Raw genomic sequence first — 18,255 nt, 5'->3', positions numbered from 1 at the left:
TGCACAGTAAAAAACAAAGGAAATAGTGTTTTTCAATTCACCTAATACAAGTACTGTAGCGCAATCTTTTTAACATGAAAGTTGAACTCACAAATGTAGAATTATTACAAAAATATAACTGCACTCAAAAACAAAACAGTATAAAACTGTAGCTCCTACAAATCCACTCAGTCCTAAGTCTTGTTCACATCACCTGAAAGTGACAACAGGTGTTCGCATGGCACTATCGTAGCCGGCGTCACAAGATATTTATGTGCCAGATGTGTTAAAAATTCATATGTCCCTTCATGCTTCAGCCACCCTTCCAGAGGACATGCGTCCATGCCGATGATGAGTTCTGCTTGATAGCAATCCCAAGCAGTGCGGACCAATGGATATTCATTTTCATCATCTGAATCAGATGCCACCAGCAGAAGGTTGATTTTCTTTTTTGGTGGTTCAGCTCTGTAGTTTCCACGTCAGAGTGTTGCTCTTTTAAGACTTCTGAAAACATGCTCCACCACTCATACCTCTCAGATTTTGGAAGGCACTTCAGATTCTTAAACCTTGGGTCGAGTGCGGTCTATCTTTAGAAACCTCACATTGGTACCTTCTTTGCGTTTTGTTAAATCTGCAGTGAAAGTGTTCTTAAAATGAACAACATATGCTGGGTCATCATCCAAGATTGCTATAACATGAAATATATGGCAGAATGTGGGTAAAACAGAGCAGAGGACATATAATTCTTCCACAAGGAGTTCAGTCACAAATTTAATTAATGCATTTTTCTAACAAGCGTCAGCAGCATAGAACCATGTCCCCTGGAATGGTGGCCGAAGCATGAAAGGGCATACAAATGTTTAGCATATCTGGCACTTAAATACCTTGCAATGTCGGCTACAAAAGTGCCACGCGAACGACTGTTCTCACTTTCCAGTGACATTGTAAATAAGAAGTGGGCAGCATTATGTCCCGTAAATGTACACAAACTTGTTTGTCTTAGCGACTGGCTGAACGAGAAGTAGGACTGAGTGGACTTGTAGGCTCTGAAGTTTTACATAGTACTTAAAAAAACCCCAAAAAACAGTTAGTTATGTAACAACAATCTACATTTGTAAGTTTCACTTTCATTATAAGGAGATTGTACTACCGTACTTGTATGAGGTGAATTGAAAAATACTATTTCTTTATCATTTTTACAGTGCAAATATTTGTAATAAAAATATAAAGTGAGCACTATACACTTTGTATTCTGTGTTGTAATTGAAATCAACATATTTGAAAATGTAGGAAAAAAACCAAAAAATACAATTTCAATTGGTATTCTATTAACAGTGCGATTAATTGCAAATCATTTTTTAATCACGATTAATTTTTTGAGTTAATCGCGTGAGTTAACTGCAATTAATCGACAGTCCTACTTATTATGCTATAAAACTAAAACTGAATATACTATCTGCACATGGGATAGCAAGCAATTTGAAAGGTAGAACATGAGGTCTGCAACTTGGGGTGAAATGCCTTGGTCGCTTGCAGTGCCATGTACCACTTTCAGAGGCAAATCTGCATGATATTCTCAATCATCACAACATTTGTTTGTGTGAGGGAGGGAAATCAACCAACAGCTGCCTTATCCTCCTGGCCCATATAAAATGTCACTGTCCAATCACACCAACCAAAACATTCATCCAATCCCAAACCATGTTACAGCCTGCAAGAATTTAGGCTTTACATCCAGCTTGAAAGAAGAACCCAATTACTGAACTGAGTTATTGGAGCAGGCAGCCAAATGGCTTGCAGTGCTCATTAATCTGAGTACTTCAACTGATTTGTTTAGGGTTTTTCCTGTTCAGATGGTAGCCAAGTGTACATCTTATGATATGAACTGCATTAAGTCACAATGACCAAAACAAAAAAGTGTTTCACCTGACACCAGTTTGGACTATAATTTTCAAATTATTGTACTTAATCCTTTGCTTCTTATAAATGTCAAAAAAAGAATTTTCAATTCCAAGATTTAATAAGATGTGACGTGATTTGATTGTTCAGGGCATACCTGCTATCTGTTCTTATACTTCAGTTTGGAGGGAGTAAAAGAATAAGCCAATATTCAGGAAATAAAAACAAGCAAAATATCCCTTTTTGTTCACCCATGCAAACTTACTCACTTCTTACCCAGTGTTAGGAGAGAACGAGGAGTCAAAGGTCAGCTTCAGTCCATGTGCAAGCTGAACAGAAAAGAAATTCACCAGTTGCATTTATAATTAAAAAGGAGACTGTGATAAGTGAATTGGTAAACTGTGGCTTGTGAGCTAAGAGTTACCTGATCTTCAAGAGTAATCTCTGTGCCTAGTGTGTTGTCGGTGTTCCACTTCTCCGTGAACGTCAAGCCATATTCCCCCCATTTGTATTTTGTTTCCAAACTGCCAGTAACTTTGCTTGTCTCTGAGTTTGCTGACCCTGAGCTTGTAAATTCCTAAAGTAAAGCAAAATAAATAAATAAAAATGCAGAATGTACTGATTACAGTAATTTGGGGGAGTACTCAGCATCACAATGCTTTCCCAAATGCTTTTTCTATATTTGTTTCCTTGTCGTTAATATAAGCATACGCTTGCTCTGACAAAACTGCAAAATAAGAATGCTTCACATTTAAGGAATGCACTGGTGATGGGTGTGTGAATAATTTTCTCTGCTGACATAACACAAAATAAGACACTATTTCAAGTGTTACTATGCAAGATTAAGCCTGTGAAATAAAATAATTTCTCTCTCAAGTCTTCAACTACATCTTTCATCAGGTATTTCAATCAGCTCAAGCAAGCAATCAAATAATTAATGCTTATTTTGTAGCATAAGCTACAAAGAGAAAAATGCATCAATTCTTCAGACATTTTTTTGGGGGGAAATCACATTTCAGAAGTTCTGACACAGTGAAGAAGAGATGTTGCAAGTCACAGCAGCAGCCAACTGCATGTACACTTTATTTTAAAACAAGTGACGGACAATGCTGCGAAATGGTATTCAGACATAGGTTCCCAGAGAGCAGTGGCTCAATCCTGAACACTTTATTGAAAACCAACTCAAAGTCTGCAGGGGGGGGGGGGGTCGAATCAGCAGCCTTTGCAAGCTGGAGTTCATGCAGTTTTCTATTCATCCTATTCAGCTGGGTAGAGAGGGAAAGACAATCCCCTCATCATCATCTGGGCAGGGAGCCTGACCTACAAAAAGCACAGACAGTAGGAACACAGAGCACTCCTAGGGACCCTTAAGTAATAGGGAAAACTCTGCATTCTTTTAAGGAGAGACTGGGAAAAGGGGTACTCCCTGGGACATCCCTTAGCAGGGGTACTAGGAGGGATGGAGTTTGAGATGAAACTGAGATGAAACTGGGGTGGGAACAGAACTACTCTAATCTTGGGGGCAGGGGGAATTCATGAACATTTTCACAAAATGTTATTCTTTTGCGGGGAGGCGGGGGGAGAGATGAAGTGGCAAATCATCAGATTCATCAAAAAAGGCCATGGAAATTTCAACTAGTGCTGGGGACATGTAGGAGATCCTGGGGTGTGTGAGAAAGAAAGGTGAATAAAATTCCAGAGGGGTTTAGGAGGGACTATTACTCTGTCTTCTGGCTCCCGTTTTTATTCAAGTCCATCAGACACACTCATACTCTCTACAGATTACACATCACAATACAGTTTACATAAGAACAGAAGAGCTGCCATGCTGGGTCAGACCATGGTCCAATCTTGCCCAGAATCCTGTCTGCAACAGTGGTCCACACCAGAACTTCAAGGGGAACACACAGAGCAGGGCAATTATAGAGTGGTCCATCTGTCTTCCAGACCTAGCTTCTGGTAGTCAGAGGTTTAGAGTCACCCTGAGTACGGGGTTGCATCCCTGGCCATCTTGGCTAATAGCAGTGGATGGACTCCATGAACTTATCCAGTTCTTTAATGAACCCAGTTATACTTTTGGACATCACAACATTCCATGGCAATGAATTCCACAGATTAGTTGTGCGTTGTCTAAAAAAGTACTCGCTCTTATTTGTATTAAACCTGCTGCTGATTAATTTAATCAGGCAACTCTTGGTTTTTGTATTGTGCGAAAAGGTAAACAACACTTCTCTGTTCACTTTCACCACACCATTCATGATTGTATAGACCTCTATCATGTCCCCCCCTTAGTTGTCTCTTTTCTAAGCTGAACAGCCCTAATCGTTTCCTCACATGGAAGCCATTCTATACCCTCAATCATCTTTGTTGCCCTTTTCTGAACCTTTTCCTGTTCCACTATATCCTCTGTAAGATGGCATGACCAGAACTGGACACAGTATTCAATGTGTGAGCATAAAATGGATTTAAAGTGGCATTATAGTATTTTCTGTCTTACTTTCCATCCCTTTCATAATAGTCCCCTCCATACTGTTAGCCTTTTTGACCCTTGCAGCATATTGAGCTGAAGTTTTCAGAGAATATCCACAATGACTCCAAGATCTTTCTTGGGTGATAACAGCTAATTTAGAACCCATCACTGCATATGTACCGCTGGAATTATTTTTTCCAATGTGCATTACAGTACACCCTTGACATAACACCCTCCATAATAACAAACCTCAGGAATATGAAATCCCAGCCCATTAGGAGTTGTCAGCTGCCCTCTTCCCCCTCCTGTGGGTGGCAGCCTAGTTGGTGGGTGGAGCCCCCCCTTCAGGGACGCTAGTCCCCGGCTCTGCCCCTTCCTCCCACTGTGCACACACCCCTATAGCCGTAGACCTGAGACCCCTCCATGTCCTCCTGCCCCCCACCTGGAGGAGCCCTGATCACCCCAGCCCTGGGCTGGCCAGAGGCCCGAGTGTCCCCCCCACCTCAGCCAGGGCCCCAAGCCCCCCCCTTGGCCGGAGCCCTGAGACCTTCCAGACCAGAGGAGCCCCAGGCCAACTGAAGTCCCAAGCCCCCACCCCACCTGCCAGGAGGTAAACCTCCCCCGCCCCACCACACACACACACCCCCCACCTGCTCAGAGGAGCCCTGGGGCCAGGCACAGCTGTACCTCTCCTCCCCAGACCCCAAGCCGCTGTGGGAAAAACTCTCACTCTCGCAAAGAAGCTTTTGATATGCCCCACGCAGGTTCCAGGGCAGCTGAGGAGGCAGTATTTGCTACTCAGCTTCCTGGGTGCCTCAGTAGTCTCTCTGGAGTCCAGGGAGATTACTGATAAACCCAAGGAAGCTGAATAGCACATACCACTTCCTCAGCTTCCCCAGAACCTGCCTGGGGCATAATAAAGCAAAAACTTCCCCCGCCAAACCTACAACTGGGGGTCCAGTGGCTGCGGCAGTGCCAGGGGAGGCAGAGCCTCCCCGGCCTATTTTACCCGCCGCCCATGGGTGGCAGGACTCTTTTACTGTCTATAATGAACCTCTGGCTATAATGAACAAATGGTGTGGATCCTGACATGTTCATTATAGCGAGGATGTACTGTAGTTTGCACTTTTCAACGCTGAATAGCATCTACCATTTTGTTGCCCAGTCACAGTTTTGTGAGAAATCCTATGTAACTCCGTGCATTCTGCTTTGAACTTAACTATCTTGAATAATTTTGTATCATCTGCAAACCTTACCATTCCCTCCTACCCCATGGCTACTTAGTTCCCTTCGGAGCCTTTGTTAAGGGACCTTGTCAAAGGCTTTCTGAAAATCCAAGACACTATTATCCACTGGATCACCCTTATCCATGTGCTTGCTGACTCCCTCAAAGAATTTTAATAGATTCGTGAGGCATGATTGCCCTTTACAAAAGCCATGCTGATTCTTCCCCAACAAATCATGTTTCTCTGTGGGTCTGAACAATTCTGTTCTTCTCTATAGTTTCTACCAATTTGCCTGGCGTTGAAACGAGGTTCGCTGGCTTGTAATTGCCAAGATCTCCTCTGGAGCCCTTTCTCCAGAATTCTCTTACAGAAGGACGGTGCGTTGTATAGTACAATGTTCTCTAGCAAATATTATGCCATACTACAAGTCTATTCACCAAAATTGCACCCACGAAAAGGGAGGAATTTTTTAAAATGGCAATCAGAGTGGAAATGATAACCTTGAAATTTTAGCAAGTAGGAAAAAAATTAAGTCGTTTTGTAATTTAACTGCTCTCATAAAATGCAAGGTATAACTAGTATTTTATACAAGTGATGCATAACTACTATGTCATACATACCTCATTACAGAAAGATAACTGCAAATCATAGTATAGTCACCTTATAATATAATCCAGAGTGTAAAAAGTGTGAAATTCATACTTTTCCACTTTTAGAAATGGGGACATAATAAACATATAGTTGATAGATACTAATGTTCTCTCTTTCCAAACTCACCAGTCCATTTTCAGATTTTGTTTTCAAATCAAGTTTTATTAATCCAAATCCTAAAAGATGGCAAAAAAACAAGAATTTTACATTAGCTTGAAACAGCAAGATACAAAAACAGCATTTCTGTTTTATCTCTTACAGCTCCCAGCTACATCTCCTTTGAACCATCTGAGAAAATTAGGATTTATATAAGAGTCGGCAGCTGCTCCTATTACTTGTTTGCCAGGACAGATTTTGCCATTTATATTCATATTAGGTAGCATCTTCCTACACTAGTCCTAGTGATTTCAGTGGTGCTACTTACACAATGCTAGATTGGAATACCTCTACTACTACTGAGGAGTACCTTGCTCCACAAATAACCCTATTGACTTCAGTGATACCATGCATAGAGTAAGGTAATGTTCAACATGAGTAACAAGAAGCTCCCTTATTGGTCTTTACCAGCCAGGACGGACATCACTCTAAATCTCAGCTTGTGGGATGCAGTTCCTCCAATACTCAAACTCAGCCAGAAAGCTCAGTCTGAACCCAAATATTATCTGCAAAATACTTTAAAATGTCTTCATCACAGAAGGCACTCAAATTAGCAGTCAAGCTGTCACCAGCTCAAAACAAGTCTGATTAAGACTGGGTGGAAATTTCAGATGAGATTTTTCAATTGGTTGCCACTGGTTTCAGCTCGTTACTAGGTTTTGCAACAGGTCTATTGGTTGACCAGTTCCTGGGATTACTGGTTCTTCATTAATAACCTATAGAGACCACAGTAGCAGAAACCAGGTAATGAGTTCTAATAGAATGTACTGAAATTTCTAGTAGGGAAGAGAGTAAAAATCTTAGGAAGACAGCTTCAGGAGTTGGTTATTCGGTGCTAAAACCTGTGACCCTCCTGGTATTATTTACCATAGCCCTTGGTGAAAACATCTCTGGCAGACTTTCCTAGATCAGCGTAAACAGGTGGAACAGCCATTTTCTGCAAAAACAACAACAGAGATTACACGGTTTAGATTCTAGCAGATAATTTAAGCAAAACTCCTACAGTGCAGCCACTCTCCTTTTTCCAACCATCAGCTCTCCATTAGCTATAGAGCTGGATAAAGTATCGGCAACGATACTGATATTTTCTTTATTGGCCAGTATTAGTCACGGAGGCATATATGCCATGTTGAATCAGAAACAGTCTGCAAAACAAATACAAAAAGGATAGTAAAATGTGAAGAAACTTTCTGTGCCTTTGAAGACAATTAAATGCTGTTGCTTTTACAAGAACTGCATGATCTACTTCCTGGTTTTTGTTCTCATTGAAGGTTTCAGAGTAGCAGCCGTGTTAGTCTGTATTCGCAAAAAGAAAAGGAGTACTTGTGGCACCTTAGAGATTGGTTAGTCTCTAAGGTGCCACAAGTACTCCTTTTCTTTTTGTTCTCATTGAAGTTTCTCTTTGTGTTCGCTACTTGCCATTAATCAAGGTGAGTATCACAATCAATCGCGACTGTGAGCAACCCAGGTTTAATTCAGAACATTCCTAACGTGGGCTAACCTCTATAGTCAGTTGCACCAAAATCCCTCCAACTCAGAGGATCTGATTCCAAGCACAGAGTAAGGTAAGCTCCTCTGTTACATAGTCCAACAGGATACAATTCATGCCAGCAAAAAAAAAAAAAAATCTATGAATGGCTATTCTTTACCCTAAACTTTCTTTTACTTGGTTATCACTGCTGCTCCTGGATCAGATTTTTAAACTTCCTTAGACATTGAACCCTCGTTTCCCTTCTGTTGCCCAGTGGGAAGAAAAACTGAATTCACTGTGCAAAACTGGAATTGAGGGGATTGCATAGGGAGTAGAGTGGCTACGTACAACACACCCAAACAGGCAGCCATTGGCTACCCCTCCATACCAACTAGATACAAAATCAGAGCACCAAGCAAACTCTGAGGCCTTGCCAGGAGATGAGGGAAAATGGAGCCTGGGAGAGGTGACTGTATGAGAAGCTTTGTTTGGCACAGATACCCTGAGAACCATAGGCTTTGGCCCAGATTTTCAAACAGCTCTTCAGGTTGTATGCACTCAGCAGAACTTGCCCCTGCTGGTTTAATACTTACCAGCAAGAAGAAAGGATTCATCACATTTCCCCTTGCTCCCCACACCCACAGAGGTTTGTAGGATATGCCATGCCAGGGGGAAAGAAAACTGCCCCCCCCTTTTAAAAAAAAAAACAAAAAATCACCAAGACATGAAGCTGTGAGCCTGACGTGTTTTGCTTCGTTTTTTTGAAGGGGACAGTCGAAGTCAGCAGACCTGAAGTTTTACAGACCTTCTTCCCTCATACAGAAGTTCACTATTCCCCACACATTACAATTTAAAAAAAACACAAAATTGATGGTTTCTCCCTGCCTATCAATACCAGACATTGCAGTAGGATTTCATATTCCTAAGATCCTTCTTGGTTTTGTGACTTTAATGACATAATTCCAGTAAAGGAGAGTGCAAATGTGATAAGAGGGAATTTTCTGCCAGGAATAACCAATCCTGACTCAAAACGATGCCTTAATATAAGACCTAAAGCCATAACGAAACAAAAAGACACCAATCCCACGCACACAAGAGGGTGCTGCTTTTACTTTTTTTTTTTTTTGCTTCAGACTTGGATGTAATTTGTTTCCACATGAGCTTCGCCACCCATTAATACCTGGCAGGCACTTTTAAACAGCCACTTAAACCCTCAAGCATTCACTTCAACAAGTTGTTGCCTGCCAAAATAGGATCCTGCTGTTACATAAGTGAAGAATCCCTATCCTAGCGTGTACAAAACAGCCGGGGTAGCGAAATCAAATTGAACTGTCTTCTCAGAATGCACATAAAGTAGTATATAAGGGTGCATAACAGACATATTAAGATCCAGATTCAGTTACCCAGAGTACATTGTATCTGGATACATCAAAAGACCCTTAGAGACACAAAGTGGGTAAGGTAATAGCTTTTATTGGAGCAACTTCTGTTGGTGAGAGAGACAAGCTTTCCACCTCTCTCACCAATATAAGAACGGCCATACTGCGTCAGACCAAAGGTCCATCCAGCCCACTATCCTGTCTACCGACAGTGGCTAATGCCAGGTGCCCCAGAGGGAGTGAACCTAACAGGTAATGATCTAGTGATCTCTCTCCTGCCATCCAGCTCCACCCTCTGACAAACAGGCTAGGAACACCATTCCTTACCCATCCTGGCTAATAGCCATTAATGGACTTAACCTCCATGAATTTATCCAGTTCTCTTTTAAACCCTGTTTAACAGCAGTTGGTCCAATCAAAGATATTACCTCACCCACCATATCTCTTTAATATCCTGGGACCAACACAGCTACAATAAACACACATCAGAAAACCTTTTATTAGTCGGGTGCATCACAAAGTATCTGAGAAATGACAGGCTGACATCAAGCAGTTAAATGGTTAATAAAAAGTTCAGGCCATATTCCAAAAGATTTGAAGCTGCTTACAACATTAGGGCTGAATTTTGCGCTTTTTTTTCCCCCAGCATGAAAGCCGGGATTTAATTCCACTCCCAACAGTGAAAACCATTTTTAAAAGTTGATCAGATGTGATTCTGCAAAAAAATAAAAATAAACAAACAGCTTACAAATCCGTTGATGCTTCTACTTTAAAAAAATTCCTCTGCTCCGCAGACCGCAACATGTCACCAAATTTAAAAACATAGCACAACTATGGCTCTCAGTGCACAGCTCACTTCACAGAAAACAGAGTCAAGGTAGGCCCAGCAACTCCAGAATCCTGGACATATTGAGATGATTCAGACTCAGGACCACTTACAGTTTAGACAATGCCACTTTCCAGTAATAGCAGCCAAATCTCACTAGAATCCAAAAAACCTAGCAGCAGCAAATCACAGTATTAAAAATCCCCACATTTGAAAAGCAGGTAAGGATTGCTGTGAAGGGCAACTCATCTGCTGTCATTGGACAGAAGTCCTAATTGCTCTCAGTACAAGGAGCATTTTAGTATCCATACGCATTTCCAATACACACTTATGAGCACACTGGTTCAGTTGGTTTTCTTAAAATCAAAAGGTTACACTAACTTGTTTTCACCAAGACTGTGTGCTAATATTATTGTTTGAGTTATATAGTTGTCATAATTCTCTTGTATAAAACTCCAGAGTGCCAAATTCTGCTCTCACTTATACCTTGTGCAACTCCACTAAAGGTAACGCAGTTACTCTTACACAAAGTATCAGAACGGAGGCAGGCCCCAGAATTCAGTTCTAAGATATTATCCCCAAGAAGCTATCAGCAGGGAGAGTCAGCCATGCTTGTCTGATGAATCAGCTGTGACATGCTGCTCCAATGCAGCAGTTGCCTGTGGTTCTAGGGCAGTGACAGATGCCTAGTCTCCTCTTATGCAATCACTATAATTAAGAAATAATATTGTAATGCTAAATCCATGTCCACTGTAAATCTATTTGTAAGGCAAATCATTTAAGTAACACAGAAAGAGGTGTCTAAAATTGGTGAAAAAACATTCTGTGTATAAGGTGGTAGTTAACCTTGTTGTTGTCAGTGACAAAGAAAAGATAATTATTTCTGTTCAGATTAGCTTGTCAACAGAGGCCTACTGTATTACAGGAGAAAAACAAATCCATCGCATCGTATAAGACTGCAGCATGCTTAACCGGAATAAAGGGCCAGGGACGAAGGACATACCAAGCACATGCCCTCGTCTTTCACCTCTGGAATACCAGGAGGTGAACTCAGACTATGTCACAAGTGAAACTGAATGTGCTGGTCTTATCCCCATCCTGCTGTGTGTATAGATCATAAAACTACTAAGTGACTCAATCCCTGCTCAGAGGAGGCCAAGACTTAAACGGTAGGAAATACTGGGAGTCACTGAGGCACCGATAGCTACATGGGGAAACTCTGAACAGACTGCCTGGCTCACAGTAGAGCTAGTAACCTGAGCACTGAATTCAGAATTGTCAAAAGAGAAAAAAATGGGAAGCTTCCTTTCGAGCAGTGGGGGACAACCTGTGGCCTGTCATGGTAACCCGCTGGCAGGCCACCAGACCACGAGTTTACATTTGCATGGCCAGCCGCAGCTCCCTGTGGCCGCGGGTTTGCCATTCCTGGCCAATGGGAGCTGTGGGAAGCGGTAGCCAGCACATCCCTGCGGCCTGCGCTGCTTCCTGCAGTTCCCATTGGCCGGTAACGGCGAACCACAGCCACTGGGAGCTGCGGGCGGTCATGCAAATGTAAACAAACTGTCTGGCGGCCTGCCAGCGGGTTACCCTGATGGGCCACATGTGGCCCACGGGCTACAGGTTGCCCACCACTGCTTTAGAGTGTGCAGCAGCTTCTACTTATTGTAGACAACAGGGGCCAAATTCAACCCTAGTTAAGAAAATTCCACTGAAGTCAAAGTTCCACCTGGGCTAAATCTAGCTCTAAACGTTTCCAAATATTGTGAGGTTGGCAAGTTTTCATTGTATAGCACAATTTTGGGGTCCTGTGTCAGCAGTTACCCAACTACATGCAAACAACCATTTATTTACCTGAGTGTCATACAAAGTGGGTTTTTTTTACCCAGTAATTTTAAATACGCGTTTTCTAGCAGCCTCCCTTCCCACAGTGAGGCTGAAACGATATAATTAATAATGAGGATACTACCTAGCTATTACATTGAGATCTACTGATGTGGAAACTGAGGCACAGAGGCAAAGCGATTTACCAAAGAACACCCAGCAGGCCAGTGGCAGTGCTGGGAACAGAACCCAGAACCCAGACCAAAATTAGTGGGAGTCTATGAGTAAGGATGTCTTGATTTAGACCTCAGTTCAGGCTAATTTTCACTTATAAATTTGAACACATGCAACAATTCTTGGCAATTGTGATCCCTATTGAATTTCAAAGGATTTCCGATTACCATTTCCACATTTTTACAGCATCTTAAAGGCAGACTTTGTGCCATGATATAAGCCAACGATAGATTTCACTGAACTATCTGTACAAACCACATTGTCATTTGTCTCATAATTTGTGATAGTATGTCAATCTCTCTGCATAAGAAGGAAAGCAAATCAAGGACCTCGTCCCTTACAGTCCACAAACCTAAGAAATTTGATTCATTTTCAAAATAGTTGCTAGAAAGTTACAACTTGAAACAATGTTCTGGATTCTTTGGCCATGAGATAATTTACAAATTACTAATAATTTTCAAAAAGCATGAGGGATGGTGGGTTTGTCTTACAGAATTACAAAAACAAACCAGACTTCAGGGTCTCAAAAAACTACTCGCAGTTGAAAAAAATAACTAAGCCTGCCCAGGCCGTGTTTTAAAAGAAATTTAAGAGCCTAATACAAAGCCCATTCAAGTCACAATTGCAATCAGCTTTGGATCAGGGCAAAGATTTATGCACATGCTTAACTTTGAACACAAGTCATCCTAGTGAAGTCAAATGTGAAACACATGTTAGTCTTTGCAGGACCTGGGCCTAAATGCACATATTTATGAATACTCTGAACTATGGATCAATGGGAAACCAAAGTCCAAATTTTGCCTCAACTTGTAATTTCACTGAAATCAATATACCATAATGACTCAAATATAAGTCCAAAGCCTGCAAGCTGTTCCACACAGGAGGACCACTAAGCCCTTGCAGAGTCAAACTAGCTAAGGTACTTATATGGCACCCATTTCCGTAGTATCTGAGCAATATCCCTGCAATACTCTTGTGAGATAGGGAGATACATTTAACAGATAGGGAACAGAGGCACAGAATTTAGATGACTTTCCCAAGATCACACAGGACGTTTCTGACAGAGCAGGGACTTGAACCTTAGTCCCACACTGAGTTCATGGAACTGTGTGCAGCATAAGGGCCCTATTCTTAGTTTATTTAGCAAATATTATGCATTTTAAACCCTCTCAAACTAGTTACATTATCATCCAAATAAGTAATCTATTTAGTTCTTAAATACTGATGTATTTAACATACTCTAGCGTCTCCTTTGATTAATCAAGCAATGAGCATTTTAAAAAAACCTTTAGCACACATTTACAAGAACAGTTCAATGATGTTTGTGTTTAGGGAATTAAAGAAAGAGGTGATTCTGATCTGAGTTTCATGGGTGTAATACAATTTTAATTAAGACAGTTTTTATTATTATTTATAAAGTTTAAGATACTAATTAAATAAAAAACAGAGGATACAGTTCTGCTCTCCCCTCTGTGGCAAATAAAGTTAAAAAAGCTGTGAAAGCCGAACAAGTCCCAAGGATCCTATTCTTTACAAATAAAATCCCACACATTAGCAACTGTTCATGCAAATACATGTTTAGGAAGCAGTGAGCAATTATGTGATCACTGGCAGCACAAGGATGGGAACAGAATTAGGACAGTTAATTAGCTGGCCAGTAAAGTCTGAGTTACCACAACTATATCACCAATGCAGTGCAAACTAACCAGGTACAGAGGGCACAGTAGGCATGGGTAAAGCACTGAAGAAGGGACAGAGCACTCCCTAAACATTCTGGGTCTTCTTATATCCTCTATTACATCCGTGCTGCCTCAAATCAATGGGCCTGACTAGTTAAAATTGAGGGTAATATCTGATCCTTCAGGGTATTTTTGTTTGCTCGTTCCTTTCACATTGTAGAAAAGCATTTACTATATTTAATCTTAAATCGATTTTCTCCTTTATGTTTTTCATCTGCCATGTTCTCAAAATATGTATGTTTGGGCTTTGCAATCTCGCTGCTTAGATTCAGCCGACACCATCCTGCAGGGAAGTCACAATACTGACTTGGGGACATCACTCATGTTGCCATACCCAATTCAGACTCAACTGTTCAATCAGACAAAAGTTGAGGCTGGATGGAAGAAAAAGGAGTACAGAAAACGATGGACCAAATAAATGACTTTGTGTGTAAAGTTGGAGCAGGTGTTGTATTCTAAAAAGAGTTTTCAAAGAGATTCTGACACAATTCATACCAGGGAATAACAAAATTTTCATTTCTGATCCTCACAAGGCAATCTGGAATGCAACACAGAATCAGAACAGTTTTTGTTGGTATCACTATCACTGCTCTTTAGAAAAAGCCTGACTAACTCAACAGCATGGATCCGTTCTACTCCAATTTTATTTTAACTAATGGCCAAAGACAGAAAGTACATGGAGACAGAGCTACTTCACGCCACCAGAAATAGTTCCTCCAGGTCACAGCTGTGACAGGACAGGGTGGGGAAACTCATGGCTGCTGCACAAGGCTGAGCCTTTTCTGAGGATAAAGGAATTCAGTCCCTAGCATTCTCAAACTAGCCCATTGCCCCAGTATTAAAATACAGTTAAAATATACATAATTTTTTTTAAATTACAAGTATTTTGGGGGTTGGCGTTTTTGTGTGTTCTTTTAAATATCTCATGCTGAATTTTCCTAACTTCTGGAACTCCACTAAGCCCCTTCATTTATTCACACTTTCCACAAGAATAGGAAGATAATAAGCTGGTTAAAATAAGGCAAATTACTGGCCATCAAAGACTCTGTGCTGAGTCATGCTATCATACAAGACAGCCATATAGGTGGAGACATAGCCAGTGGCCTTTGCTTTATCTGGAAAAGGAAACACACACCTCAGGAAGCAAGGCCATTCAGAAACATGAACACCCTTCAAGGGTTGAAGGACAATTACCTTCAAGACAACTCTCAGATTGATTAGCACCTAGTAACTTACAACTCAATCTAAATCAAAGTGACTGCACAGAGCGTTAATGACAGAATTTTGTCCACTGCATGGAAGTATCCTAGTATAACCAACACTCTGTCACGTTATTGCTCACATTTATATTAACCATATTGCAAGTCATGGCTTAAAGGATCAAAAGCCATCTGATATCAAAGGTTATCATCTAGACATTGGTTTCAGAAAAAGGTTATATATAGTTGTATATTTAAACTGTTAGAAAAAATATTTTTATTTTGCCTCCACATACATTTTAAAACATGCAAATCTTAGCTGCTATGGAATTTCCTCATATCATTCCTGAGACCAACTGAAGCAGTTCACATTTCAGGATCCTGCAGTTTTAACAGCCTGATGGATAAACAGCAAGCGGTATTTTTTATCACCGTCAAGCCTCAAAAAATAGGCATGAAAAGGGCATTAAGGTCATTCAGAGGGCATGGAAGAGGGGGGAGGGGGAGAAGAGGAAAATACTGGACGTTTTAGAGCCCAAAATCCAATCAAGAACAGTTATAAACGCAGTATAGATAATGAACAATAAAATCTTGCTAATGGAGAAGTTAGGATTTGTAGGCACTATATTTATAGCCCTATCATCCTGGCTGTGAAAACAATGTATATATTGCATCAGCTAGCTCAGCCCTGCACTGAGATGTAACCAGCCCAAGCCTAGTTATTCCCCAGGAAGCCGACTTACATTTTCTTGGCGGGGCCTGCACAATGATAATGCATCGAGGTGAACCACAGCGCTGAGCGTGCCTTCCCCAGAGAGAAGGTCACCTCCTGCCGGGGGCTACGGGGTGGGGAAGGAAGCTGCCGACACCCTCCTGCAAACCCCTCCCTCTCCGCCTCTGAGCCGGCGGGCAGGCTCCCGGCTGGCAAACCGAGGGCGCCGCCTAAAACCGGCGCCAGCTCCCCAGGCTGAGTGCACCAGCCCCGACGGTGACTGGGGGGCGACCGGCTGAGTCCTGCGGGAGCCAGGGCAGCTGGTGCGCGGGCCAGGCTCCCCTCCCGGGAGCCCCTCCCCGGCAAGGGCCTGGCTTTCCGCTGCCGACTGCGCGACCGATGGCACCGGGCTTTCGCACGGCACCACCCGGCCCTGCCCCGTGCACCCTGCCTGCCTGCCCCTGCGGGCGGCAGCCGCGGCCGCCGCCTCGCTCGCCCGCCTCCGCCCGGTTACCTCCGCAGCCCCGCCGCGGGACGGGAGGCGGCTGGGGAGCGGCTCCGCCGCCGGCCCACGCGCTTACCTTGCTCGCCGGGCTCTGCGGCGGCGGCGGCGGCGGGGCTGAGTGACAGCGGGCGGGAAAGGGGCGGCCCTTGCCTGGCAGGAGCCCGCGAGAGCCGCTCAGGCGCTCCCTGGCGGCCGGCAGACGTGACTGCGCGCTGGGCTGGGCGGGCTCGCCCCGGAGCTGGGTGCGGAGGCCTGGCAGGGCTTGACAACGGTCGGGAGGCTCCTCAGCTCCCCGTGTTTCAAGAGCCGGTGCTGGGCAGAGTCCTGGGGCGGGCAGGATTGTTCCCAGAAGGCTCCTCCGCCTCCAGCTTCTGGGCGTCCTCGAGGGCATGCTAGCCCTTGTCCACAGGTGCTGGAAGTGGGGGTGCCGCCTCACCCCCTGCCTTGAAGCGGGTTTCCATCCTATACAGGGTTCTACAGTTTGGTTCAATGGCTCTCAGGGCCCCCCCACACACACACACACACATACTATTCAAATTATTCCAGCGTCCCCTGCTCTTGTCACGTTCAAGGGGAAAAATTAAGGTCAACCGTGGACCTAATAAAACCCGGGTGATGGTGTCCTCTGTAGGTCTAGTGGCAACAGGGTGCGGGTTTGTTTCGGCTTCTGTTTTTTACTGAAGACACAGCCGCTTGCCCTGTCTGCTACCTAGCCGTGGTATCCTGGTGCTGGGGGTAGAACCAGAAAGGGAAACACATTCACTTATTGAATACAGCATCGTACCCAATGTAGAGGAAAATATGCTCTCTGCCCCAAGGACTTTACAATCTAAGGCCCCGATCCAGCAAACACAGACATATGTAACTTCACTCCAATCAGTAGTCCCTGAAGTCGGAGGGGTTACTCATGGAAATAAAGCTTTTCACATGCTTAAGTGTACGCAGCATGGTAGTCAGCACTACACTTGACAGAAAGGTTGTGCTGGATCAGACGTGGAAGATAAAGTTAGAAGCTGCGTTTTGTATGGACTCAGGCAATGTGTGTGTAGGGAGACCCACTATGCTGAAGCTGCAACAATCAAGTCAGGAGACAACAGGGCCTGAAAAAGAGGAGAAAGCTATCTGAACAGAAAATAAAAAAAATCAGATCTTAAAAATATTGTGGAGGAAGAAGTGGAAGGATTTGGACAGTGGCTGAATTTGGAAAGGGAGGGAACAGGGAAGAGTTAACAATGACCCCTGATGAGGCAGGTGATGGTGTCAACAGCGACAGAGACGGTTTCAGAGGAATAAGAAGTTCATTATTGGCCACATCAAATGAAAGATGATAGCCGTCCATCCATGAGGAGCTGTCAGACTGGCTGAAATGCAGGACTGCACAGAGGGAGACAAGCAATGTGCCAGTCAACCATTGGGGTGTGGGGTGGGGGGAGCACAGCCCAAAGTCATACAGATAAAATCACTGAGATTTACATTGTTAACCATTTCCAGCAAACTCATGAATAAGAACCAGTGGTGATTAACAGGAATATTAGGACTGATTGAGCCCTGAGTGAAATTCCCATGGCTGAGGAAATGCATCCTTTTCAAAAAGCCCTCAGCTGAGGAACTCCCTGCTATCAGAGACCAGCATCACCCAAGTCTTGCTTCCTTCAGGGCAAGACATAGATGCTGGAACTAGGGGTGCTGGGGGTGCTGCTGCATCCCCTGGCTTGAAGTAGTTTCCATTAAATACAGGGTTTACAGTTGGTTCAATGGCTCTCAGCATCCCCACTATAAAAATTGTTCCAGCACCCCTGGAAGTAGAGATACTGGGGGTGCTCAATGGCTCTTGGAACCCCCACTATAAAAATTGTTCCAGCACCCCATGGGCAAGATGTACTGGCTGTCCAAGACCAGTCACTGCAGGATAGCCTAACAGCATTACCCCTTCAAGTACAAACAATGATAACCCCACCTAAGAAAAAGCTGTTGGTTTTGGTACTGTT

At 43.2% G+C, this 18,255-nt stretch overlaps 1 protein-coding gene across 5 annotated transcripts in view; it reads right to left on the bottom strand.

Annotated features, from left to right (window-relative positions):
- The window catches only part of VDAC1 (voltage dependent anion channel 1), a 352,647-nt gene that overhangs the window by 9,255 nt on the left and 325,137 nt on the right, over positions 1 to 18,255 (bottom strand). The window contains exons 1-5 of one of the 5 annotated variants that reach the window (XM_073355582.2): positions 16,344 to 16,438; positions 7,249 to 7,318; positions 6,352 to 6,401; positions 2,303 to 2,455; positions 2,155 to 2,207 (exon numbers count right to left, since the gene is read on the bottom strand). In XM_073355582.2, the coding sequence (XP_073211683.1) occupies positions 2,155 to 2,207; positions 2,303 to 2,455; positions 6,352 to 6,401; positions 7,249 to 7,315 (323 nt within the window). In that variant the 5' untranslated portion in view covers positions 7,316 to 7,318; positions 16,344 to 16,438. Of the gene's footprint in view, positions 1 to 2,154; positions 2,208 to 2,302; positions 2,456 to 6,351; positions 6,402 to 7,248; positions 7,321 to 15,793; positions 16,124 to 16,276; positions 16,439 to 18,255 lie in introns of those variants that run through there. The other 4 variants (XM_073355585.2, XM_073355583.1, XM_073355584.1 and 1 more) reach the window with 4 other exon arrangements.

The sequence above is a fragment of the Lepidochelys kempii genome, chromosome 8, assembly GCF_965140285.1.
Source record: "Lepidochelys kempii isolate rLepKem1 chromosome 8, rLepKem1.hap1, whole genome shotgun sequence".
Lineage (NCBI taxonomy): Eukaryota > Metazoa > Chordata > Testudines > Cheloniidae > Lepidochelys > Lepidochelys kempii.
Note: the sequence above shows the minus strand (reverse complement) of the source record. Positions and strands in the feature narration are given on the sequence as shown.